The 11939-nt window shown below is 39.8% G+C and overlaps 1 protein-coding gene and 1 long non-coding RNA gene across 2 annotated transcripts; both read left to right on the top strand.

Moving 5' to 3' along the window:
• On the top strand, positions 1551-1761 carry LOC110268798. Its single transcript, XR_002357307.1, has 2 exons — positions 1551-1616; positions 1654-1761. It is a non-coding gene; the product is annotated as an uncharacterized LOC110268798 (long non-coding RNA).
• LOC107647796 (transcription factor UNE12) lies at positions 2625-4918 on the top strand (the record flags this gene model as incomplete). The annotated part of the gene is given in 4 exon segments (XM_016351848.2): positions 2625-2768; positions 3402-3521; positions 3636-3701; positions 4798-4918. Coding segments are annotated over 4 exon segments (402 nt in total), but the record flags the coding sequence as incomplete, so codon positions are not given.

Raw genomic sequence — 11939 nt, 5'->3', positions numbered from 1 at the left:
CCCAAGAACATGATGAATGTGATGATTATGTGACGCTCATCATCATTCTCACTTATGAACGCGTGCCTGACAAACACTTCCGTTCTACATGCAAACAAGCTAGAATGAATATCTCTTAGATATCTAATATAGGGGACCGAGTCCGAGTTATTAGTATCTTCGTGGTATAAGTTAGAATCCATGGATGGCCATTCCTGAGATCTGGAAAGTCTAAACCTTGTCTGTGGTATTTCGAGTAGGATCTGGGAAGGGATGGCTGTGACGAACTTCAAACTCGCGAGTGCTGGGCGTAGTGACAGACGCAAAAGGAGGGTGAATCCTGTTCCAGTATGATCGAGAACCTCAGATGATTAGCCGTGCCGTGACAGAGCATTTGGACCTTTTTCACAAGAGGATTGGATGTAGCCATTGACAACGGTGATGCCCTTACAGAAAGCTTGCCATGGAAAGGAGTAGGACTGATTGGATGAAGACAGCAGGAAAGCAGAAGTTCAGAAGAGCGAAAGCATCTCTATACGCTTATCTGAAATTCCCACCAATGAATTACATAAGTGTTTCTATCTTTTCTATTTATCTATTATTATTTATTTTCGAAAACTCCATAACCATTTGATATCAGCCTGACTGAGATTTACAAGATGACCATAGCTTGCTTCATACCAACACTACAAGAAAAATACCCATTCAGCCACACTTTTTTTAACCTACATTTGAAAAGCGTAGCCTATTCATAGAATAGGCTACGCTTTTCTCTATGTTGCCTTTTCATAAGAGAAAAGGATACACAATTGTGGCATCATTTAAAAAGTGTAGCCTTAGGTATTTTAGAAATCACTTATAAAACGTAGCCGTAGGTTGATATCTATAGGTTCACTTTTTGTATCAAAAGGAACGCTTTTAGAAAGTAGCCTATTTATTAAGTTTTGGGTACATTTTAAAAGTGATGCCTAATCTTTTTAGAGCAAAAAATTTGACACTTAGTAAATTTTTTAATTTCCCTATTAACTTTTTATCGGTGTAAGCACACACACTCTGTAAGCTCACACTTAGTAAAAATTTTCCCTCCAAAGCTCAGAATTCACCCAACTTGTCACCACCAACACTTTGTCGCCTATCTCATCAAACCCCAGATACGTTCTGCCGTCGCACTATCCACTCAAGAACCATCGGTGTCGCCAGAAATTAAACTCCAAATACGCTCTGCCGCCGTCGTCATCGAATGCCAGTGAGAGAGAGAAAGAGAGCTCAAGGAAGAGAGAAAACACAATGGAAGAGAGAAGAAAGGGGTGCTCTGTCGCCGCTGAAGCTCCACCGCCGCTGCTAGGGCTCCACCAACACAAATATGTTCTTTCAAGGGAGGCATTGACACAGCTCTCCAAAGCACACTTAGGGATTTTTTTACCCTTTCCTCCCAAAGCACACTGATCATATCGCACCCTCACCTTCGATTCCCCATCAGAGAAACCTTTCGTGCCCTCACCTCTCACCTTCGCCACTCACCGTCCCCACTCACCACTCACCACTCACGACTTCGCCACTCATGGTCAGCTGCGCCCTCCTGCATTGATCGTCAGCTGCGCCCTCCTGAATTGATCGTTAGCTGCGCCCTCACCATCGTCGTCTCTGCCCTCAGCTCATCCTCTCTGCGCTCAGCTCGTCTCTCTGCGCTCACATCGTCGAGAAGGTATCTATAGATTTCTGTATGGTTCTGAAATTTGGGTGGTTAGGGTTCCAATTTTAGGGTTTTTAATTTGGGGATTTTTTATCTGGTTTACATGCAATTGTGAATTGTGATTTGATGAACAACCCATGTATTGTTGATGAACATACATGCTATTTATTTATTTCCATCTCTTAGTTAGCATTTAATTGGTTCAACTGTATGGACTCTTGAAATATATTAAAAATATATATGATTTTTTTTTCCTACCCAATTGCATAGGCAGTCAAATAATGCACACTTAGGAAATAGTTTCTTTTTGAGTATGTGCTCACATCGTTAAGTATGTATTTATTGATTTCTATTTGGTTCTGCAATTTCAGAGGTTTAGGGTTCCGATTTTAGGGGTTTTAATTTGGGGGTTTTAATCTGTGAAATATGGGTTTATGAATTGTGATTTGATAACATGCATGCTGTTGTTGATGAAGATGCGTGGTTTAACAGATTATTTTTTTGCCTGTTTTGTACTTATAAATAACTAACTCATTTGGGGGAAATTGTTTCTGATATTCTGTTATTTATTAAGAATTAGAATGCTCATGATAAGACACAAGTAAAAACTGGAATAAGTTAGGGAAAAGAGTATTGGCTTTCACAACAACGATAAAAATTTTTGTTCATTGAAATATTAATTCAATTGGACACAAGGGAAAACTTAAGAAAAATATTAATTCCCTTATGCTCATGATTACTGATTGTAGATCCTTCTTCACGGGGCATCTACCTGAGGGAGGCTACTGCTTTCCAACAATCTACTGAGGTGAGAGCATAATCAGCTTGTGCACCATTGATGATCAAAGCATATCTTTAGGTCAGATATTTGAAAAAACTATGATTTGAAAATGGATTAAAGATTGGAATGTGGGAAAAATACTACTAGACATGCTACTTTTGCATTTGTCTTTACCAGCTAGGTCTCAGCTTGGACCAAGGGAAAGGAGCCGATGGAGCAGCAGCACCAGGAGTAGGCTTCTTGAAGCCACCGGAAGAGGCCTCCGGTAGCGGCAAGCGCTTTCGCGACGACGTCCTTGATGCCAGAGCTAAGAATGTAAACACCCTGTCCCTCTCTCTCTCTCTCTCGCTTTGCGTAACAGAAAATTAGCTCAAATGCATTCAATATTTGTTTTTTTTTTCAAGGCAGGGTTTTGAGTTCCGAACTGGAACTAAAATACAATTGCATGTGGCAGTTTTTTAACTAATTAGAATCACTTTCGAAATTCCTTGAAAATGATGTTGGGAAAGAAAGCATGTTGTAGTTTTGAAAAAATAAAGAGCAAGGCAGGGTTATTCCATGGCTGTTATGGAAACCAAATTATTGTTTCAGGATGGTCATCTTTGGTTTTTCTTTTCCCCTCTATTCGAGGTCAGACAGCAGGGGAAAAAACTTGTTGCAGTGTGTGCTTCAGTGCTTCTTGATTTGAGCAACTAGCTATTGATAAACTCTGCACTTGTGCTGACTATTATTGTTGAATCATTGTTGTAGGTGTTGACTTATAGGTGTAAGTTGGTGTTACAAATTTTGATAAAATGGTTTGAACATTTCAGGATTACGATTTAGTGCAAGTTTATTTACACCTTCTCCATACTGCTGTGATCACTGAGAGGCAGAGGAGGAGTTGCTGTTTTAGTTTCCTCACCCCCCTTATTTTGGCCCCCCTGATCATCTGTAATCTTTTAACAGGTTTTTCATGGCCAACCAATGCCTACTACTATTCCGGCAGCTCCACATCCTCCAACAATGCGTCCTAGGGTGCGGGCTAGAAGAGGACAGGCTACAGACCCACACAGCATAGCTGAACGGGTGAGCTTTGGGATATTTGCACAAATATATGCTGTCTGCTGGTTATGGTGTTAAAATTTAAAGACGGGGTGTTTATTTTGTAGCTCAGTTCTTCACGTTACATTATGGTTACAGTTGCGCAAAGAAAGAATAGCAGAAAGAATCAGGGCTCTACAAGAACTGGTTCCAAGTGTCAACAAGGTATGTAACTGCTCTAATGCAGTTTGTGATCCTCTTTAATATTAGCAATAGTGAAATAGTATAAAAGGAAAGGAATATTGTCTTGTTTAGCCAAAAAAGTGAGAAAAGATGGTGTATTATGTTGACATTTATAGAGATATATCTATTATCATCCCCCACTTTCCTTTCTGGCTTGAAATTGTAAATGATAATGCCACACTTTAGTTTATTATCAACTTGTGAATAAGTGTATTCATGTCTTTCTCCTAAAACAAAAATAGGTCTTTTCATGGTGTGCATTTGGTCATTTTGTCCGCATTGTAGGTATCGTTCATTCACTACTTCTTTAGCTCATCAGATCTCCACTAACACTATTGCCTATCATAGGTCTTATCTTTCTTTTTACAATATAAATACTAAAATAGATGTTATTACTTATATCAAGGGGTTGGTTTGCTTTTCTATATATGGCCTAAGAAACAATATCTTTTACTTTTCCTCCAATTTTTTGTCTTTCAATAGGAAAATTTGATAGAAAATACAATAGAAGGAAGTAGCCATTTTCATAGAAATATGGAGGATCTGTATTCGTTTTAGTCTTCTGGTCTTTTCCCTGTCAATATATTGTTCCAATAGATATGATATTTGCAGATATATATATATAATGTAATTTATGTAGCGAATTGGCACCTTGAAAATTATTTTCATATAAATGAGTAAATGTGTTCTTTGGATTTAGAATATGGCATCTGCCTCTGGACCTATTGAGTTGTCAAATCAGTTTAAGATTGTGCTTGTCCGCAACTCCACATATAGATTAAATCTCCTGATCCACTTTTCATGCAATTGTTTCATTGAGCATAAATAACAAAAACATGCTTGAAAAGGATAAAAAGAGGGATACCATGCCCACATATTTTGACTTGATGTGTACTAAATTTTTTATACTTCTTGAAGCTTGAAATTAATCTACTGGTTTCAGGGGATATTTCTTTTAATAATTTCTTTGAAGGTAGTTTTGCTCTGTTTGCATGACCGCCCTCTGTTTCATTAAAAAGACAATAACACTGAATTGTTCTAACATTTTTAATATTATTGTGCTTTTTCTCTTGATCAGACGGATAGAACTGTAATGTTAGATGAAATAATTGATCTGCATTTGTTTATTTCAGGTACTGCACTTATTTAATTGATCTGTCCTGTTTCTATCCAAGGAACAAGCTTTTGCCTTCTTCGATTCCGCCTGCTCTGCTCTTCTGCCCTGTGCTATCCAGTTCTGCCCTAATTTTCACCTTCTTCTAGGTTGTCTTTTTAAGTAACGAAGATTAAGCAATGGAGATTAAGCTGATTATTATTGTGGTTTATTGGCTAAGATAGAGTACTGTTTAAAATGTTTACATGTATAGTTGACTAATGACTTTTATTAGAAGATACTTATATATGTAGGATATGTTTTTTTGTAGAGTATTAGTAGTAAATTCAAAGTAATATTATGGTTATTTTGATATGGCTATGCTTACTTTAGTGTGAGATGTATGAATTTTTACAATTAACTTCATTCTAGTACTTTTGGATTATTATTATAAATCGCCAAAAGCGTAGCCCTTGGTGCAGAAAAGCGTAGCCTTTGAGAATAGGCAACGGCCGAATAGGAATCACCCCAAAAAGCGTAGCCGTAGCCCAAAAAGCGTAGCCGTAGCCTAAGGCATCATTTTTTTTCACTTTTGGCTACACTTTTCAAGTGTACCTGAATGGGTGTTTTTCTTGTAGTGCAACAATCTCCGTGGGATCGACCCTTACTCACGTAAGGTTTTATTACTTGGACGACCCAGTGCACTTGCTGGTTAGTTGTGCGAAGTTGTGAAGTTATGTTTGGACCATGGTATTGTGCACCAGTTGTGGTGCCATTGCCAGGGAGAGAACGAACAATAAATTTTACAACCTCAGAGTAACAATTTCGCATGTATCACAGCAGGAAGCCAAGAAATGAGCAAACTACCCAAATTCCATCTGAGGACAGTAAGAGCCCGGGGAAAAATAATTCTGGCGCTAAAACGCCAGAAATTGGGTGGAAGGCTGGCGTTGAACGCCCAAACCATGCTCAGGACTGGTGTTCAACGCCAGAAACAAGCAAGGAACTGGCGTTGAACGCCCAAAGGAAGAACAGTTCTGGCGTTCAGACGCCAGGAACACCTGAGGAGTTGGCATCTAACGTCACTCCAGCTTCCAACCCTGGCACTCAATTGCCAGTGAGGGATTAAACACACACACAAGTGCTGATGACAACCCCTCTAAAAGGGCTTCTTCAACCACTTCTGTAGGAAATAAACCTGCAGTAACCAAAGTTGAGGAATATAAAGCCAAGATACCTTATCCTCAAAAACTCTGCCAAGAGGAGCAGGATAAGCAATTTGCTCGCTTTGCAGACTATTTCAGGACTCTTGAAATAAAGATTCCATTTGCAGAAGCACTTGAGCAAATACCTTCTTATGCCAAGTTCATGAAAGAGATCTTAAGTCATAAGAAGGATTGGAGAGAAACTGAAAAAGTTCTCCTCACTGAAGAATACAGTGCAGTCATTCTGAAAAGCTTCCCTGAAAAGCTTAAAGATCCCGAAAGCTTTCTGATACCATGCATATTAGAGGGTAATTGCACCAAGACAGCCTTATGTGATCTTGGGGCAAGCATCAACCTAATACCTGCATCCACTATCAGAAAGCTTGGTTTAACTGAAGAAGTTAAACCAACCCGGATATGTCTCCAACTTGCTGATGGCTCCATTAAATACCCATTAGGCGTGATTGAGGACATGATTGTCAGGGTTGGGCCATTCGCCTTTCCCACTGACTTCGTAGTGCTGGAGATGGAGGATCACAAGAGTGCTACTCTCATTCTAGGAAGACCTTTCCTAGCAACTGGACGAACTCTCATTGATGTTCAAAAGGGGGAATTCACCCTGAGAGTCAATGAGGATGAGTTTAAGTTGAATGCTGTCAATGCCATGCAGCATCCAGACACACCAAAAGACTGTATGAAAGTTGATCTTATTGACTCTTTGGTGGAGGAGATCAACATGGCTGAGAGTCTCGAATCAGAGCTGGAAAACATCTTTAAAGATGTTCTGCCTGATCTAGAGGATTAAGAAGAATTGAAAGAGTCTTTGAAATTTCCTCAGGAAGAGGGAAAACCTCCTAAACCCGAGCTCAAACCATTACCACCATCCCTGAAATATGCATTTCTGGGAGAAGGTGATACTTTTCCAGTGATCATAAGCTCTGCTTTAAATCCACAGGAAGAGGAAGCACTAATTCAAGTGCTAAAGACACACAAGACAACTCTTGGGTGGTCCATAAGTGACCTTAAGGGTATAAGCCCAGCTAGATGCATGCACAAGATCTTATTGGAGGACAATGCTAAGCCAGTGGTTCAACCACAGAGGCGGCTAAATCCTGCAATGAAGGAAGTGGTGCAGAAAGAGGTCACCAAATTAATGGAGGCTGGGATTATTTATCCTATTTCAGATAGCCCCTGGGTGAGCCCTGTTCAAGTTGTCCCCAAAAAGGGAGGGATGACAGTGGTTCATAATGAAAAAAATGAACTGGTTCCTACAAGAACAGTTACGGAATTGCTTGCAGTGGTCTATGCCATTGACAAGTTTAGATCATACTTAGTAGGATCAAAAGTGATTGTATACACTGACCATGCTGCTCTTAAATATCTACTTACAAAGCAGGATTCAAAACCCAGGCTTATAAGATGGGTATTGCTTCTGCAAAAGTTTGATATAGAAATAAGAGACAGAAAAGGGACAGAAAACTAAGTGGCTGATCATCTGTCCCGAATAGAGCCAGTAGAAGGGGCGCCCTCTCCCTCTATTGAGATCTCTGAAACCTTTCTGGATGAGCATTTGTTCGCCATTCAGGAAACACCATGGTTTGCAGACATTGCAAACTATAAAGCTGCAAGGTTCATACCCAAGGCATACAGCATGCAACAAAAGAAAAAATTAATTTCTGATGCAAAGTACTACTTGTGGGATGAACCCTATCTCTTTAAGAGATGTGCAGACGGAATAATCCGTAGGTGTGTGCCTAGAGAAGAAGCACAGAGCATCTTATGGCATTTCCATGTGTCACAATATGGAGGTCATTTCGGAGGTGAGCGAACAGCCACCAAGGTCCTCCAATGTGGTTTCTACTAGCCTACACTCTACAGATATTCCCAAGAGTTTGTACGTAACTGTGACAGTTGCCAGAGAGCTGGTAATTTGCCTCATAGTTACGCCATGCCTCAACAAGGAATCTTGGAGATTGAGTTGTTTGATGTATGGGGAATTGATTTCATGGGGCCTTTCCCACCATCATACTCAAACACTTATATTCTGGTGGCAGTTGACTATGTATCAAAATGGGTAGAGGCCATTGCCACACCCACCAATGATACTAAAACAGTGCTGAAGTTCCTCCAGAAACATATATTCAGCAGGTTTGGTGTTCCTAGGGTACTAATCAGTGATGGGGGCACTCACTTCTACAACAAACAGCTTTACTCTGCCATGGTCCGGTATGGAATTCGCCACAAGGTGGCAACTCCATATCATCCACAGACAAATGGGCAAGCTGAAGTTTCTAACAGAGAACTGAAAAGAATCCTGGAACGGACTGTAAGTACCCGTAGAAAGGATTGGACACGAAACTTGGATGATTATCTGTGGGCTTACAGAACAGCATTCAAGACTCCTATATGGACCTCTCCGTACCAACTTGTGTATGGTAGGCTTGTCACCTGCCCGTGGAACTGGAACATAAGGCCTACTGGGAAACCAGATTCCTAAACTTTGATGCCAAATTAGCTGGAGAAAAAAGATTGCTTCAGCTGAATGAGCTAGAGGAATTCAGATTCACTGCTTTCGAAAATGCCAAGCTTTATAAAGAGAAATCTAAAAGGTGGCATGACAGAAAGCTGTCATCTAGAATCTTTGAACCAGGACAAAAGGTTCTGTTGTTTAACTCTAGGCTCAGGCTATTCCCAAGAAAACTGAAATCCCGGTGGAGGGGACCATATATACTTACAAGTGTATCACCATATGGTTATGTGGAGCTTCAAGACATTGATTCTGATAAGAAGTTCATTGTTAATGGACAGAGAATCAAGCACTATCTTGAAGGCAATGTTGAGAAAGAGTGCTCAAGGCTGAAGCTAGATTAAAAGCTCAGCAAGGTCCAGCTAAAGACAATAAAGAAGCGCTTGCTGGGAGGCAACCCAACCATTGGGAAGACTTTTTCTGTTAATTTGCCCTATTCTTGATTTTATTTGTTTATATAAAGTTCATTGCTACTAAGGTAAAGAGTCAATTGGATAAGTTCACAGGGTTACAGAAGGATTCAGCACACAAAACAGAGAAAGAGAGCTCACTGGCAAGAAAACGCCAGTAAAAGTCTGTTTTGGGCGTTCAACGCCCAAAAGAAGCATCCACTGGGCGTTGAACACCAGTAAGGATAGCTATCTGGGCGTTTAACGCCAGATTTACAGTGTCCTGGGCGTTCAGAAAAACGCCCAGTGACAAAGGAGTTCCTGGCGTTCAACGCCAGAAAGAAGCAACAGCTGGGCGTTGAACGCCCAGGAGAAGCAGCAATTGGGCGTTAAACGCCCAAAACATGCAGCGTTTGGGTGTTTAACGCCAGGATGGTGGGGAGGTGGTAAATTCGTTTTTACTTCATATTTTTCATTTTAATTTTAATTTTTATGTTTCAATTCATGATTTCTTACATAAACATGTTACAAACCCTGATTTCTAAAATCCCTAATTTCTAAAAAGCCTACTTTAAAAATATCAAATGTATCTTAATCCATAAACACAAATTCTTTTTCAATCCAATCCAACTCTTTTTCAAAAATTTCCAAAACAAATCTATCTCTTTTCCTTCTAAAATCCTTTCAACTCATCAATATCTTTTTCAAATCTCCACATTATCTTTTTCAAAATCCAAATTTATCTTTTTCAAATATCTTTCATACCTTTTTAATTTTAAATCACATCTTTTCATATCATACTTATTTTTTTAATCATATCTTCTATCTTATCTTTTTTTTTAAAAAAAAATTTTCGAAAACCCACCCCCTCCCTTTTAAATCCACATTTGGCCTCCCTCCTCTCATCCACCATTTGACACTAGCTCTCCTTCTATCCCTCTCCTTTCTTTTCTTTTGTTTGAGGACAAGCAAACCTCTAAGTTTGGTGTGTTTATCCGTGATCACTAAATTATACCCACTAAGATCATGGCTCCTAAAGGAAAATAAACCACTCCAAGAGGCAAGAAAGAGAGTATTCCAAAACCACTTTGGAATCAAGGGAAGTTCTTAACCAAAGAACATTCAGACCATTACTACAAAATAATGGGTCTAAGATCAGTGATCCCGGAAGTCAAGTTCGATCTGAAGGAAGATGAATATCCGGAGATCCAAGAGCAGATTCGAAACAGGAACTGGGAAGTCCTAGCTAATCCTGAAACAAAAGTGGAAAGGAATATGGTTCAGGAGTTCTACGCTAATCTGTGGCAAACAGACAGGTAGAGAATATCTGGAACTGCCCTCTATGACTATCGGACTATGGTCAGAGGAAAGATTGTTCACATCCACCCTGACATAATCAGGGATATCTTTAAGCTACCTCAGCTGAAAGATGACCCAGACTCCTTCAATAGGAGAATGATGAGAACAAACAAGGGCCTGGATAAGATTCTAGAGGATATATGCATCCCTGGAGCCAGGTGGACCACCAGTAGTAAGGGTGTCCCAAATCAACTCAAGAGAGAAGATCTCAAACCAGTCGCCAAAGGATGGCTGGACTTCATTGGGTGTTCTATATTTCCCACTAGCAACCGTTCTGAAGTCACCGTCAAAAGAGCAGTGATGATCCATTGCATTATGTTGGGAAAAGAAGTGGAAGTTCATCAACTGATTCCATCTGAATTTTACATACTTGCAAACAAGAACTCCAAAGATGCCAAGTTGGCTTATCCAAGCCTAATCTCTATGCTATGCAAAGATGCTGGAGTAAGGATGGGAATAACGGAGTACATCTCAGTGGAGCAACCAATCACTAAAACCACAATGGAAAAACAACAAATGCAGGATGACCCCATCAAGAGGAGGGCGCAAGAATTCCTCCCGGAAGTCCCTCAATTTGAATATTGGGAACAGCTTGAAGCATCTGTCACCAAGTTGCAAGAATCTATGGACCAAATAAAGGAAGAACAGCAAAATCAAAACAGTATGCTCTGCAAACTGCTCAGGGAACAAGAAGAGCATGGGCGTGACTTAAAGGAACTGAAGCGTCAGAAGTTATCTCTTGAAGGACCAAGCACTCCACAGACTAGAGGAACATCCACATCCCAAACTCAAGGTTGTTGAGCTCTAATCTTAACCTTAACTCTATGATAATTGTTCTTATTTTTAGTTTTACCTTAGAAGATATAGTGGTAATTAGTAGTTATTTTATCTCCAATTAAGCTATAATTTATTTTTTTCATCATCATTAAACATGAATAAAATAGAAGATTTTCTTTAGAATAAGGAGGCAATATTTTTCGAATTTTAAATAAAACAAATTCTAATTGTTTACATGTGGTGGCAATGCTTTCTGCCTTCTGAATGAATACCTGAACAGAGCATATGTCTTTGGAAGTTGATGTTCTTGAATGTTAAATATGTTGGCTCTTGAAAGAATAATGAACATGATACATGTTATAATTCATTGTACATTCTCTTCTTTTTATCCTAATTGATTTTCAGTTGCTTGGGGACAAGCAACAATTTAAGTTTGGTGTTGTAATTTCAGGTATTTTCTGGCTGAAATTGAGGGAGCTGAGCAAAAATCTGATTCGGGCTGAAAAAGGATTGCTGATGCTGTTGGATTCTGACCTCTCTGCACTCGGAATGAATTTTCTGGAGCTACAGGAGTCCAATTGGCGCGCTTCCAATTGCATTGGAAAGTAGACATCCGGGGCTTTCCAGCAATATATAATAGTCCATACTTTGCTCAAGGATAGACGATATAAACTGGCGTTCAACTCCAGTTTCATGCTGCAGTCTGGCGTCCAGCGCCAGAAACAAGTTACAAGTTGGAGTTCAACACCAGAAACAGGTTACAACCTGACGTTGAACGCCCAAAACAGCCCAGGCACGTGAGAAGCTTTAGTCTCAGTCCCATCACATACCAAGTGGGCCCCAGAAGTGGATTTCTGCACTATCTATCAT

This window comes from Arachis ipaensis, chromosome B01, assembly GCF_000816755.2.
Source record: "Arachis ipaensis cultivar K30076 chromosome B01, Araip1.1, whole genome shotgun sequence".
Classification (NCBI taxonomy): Eukaryota; Viridiplantae; Streptophyta; class Magnoliopsida; order Fabales; family Fabaceae; genus Arachis; species Arachis ipaensis.
This window is presented reverse-complemented; position numbering and strand designations above follow the sequence as displayed.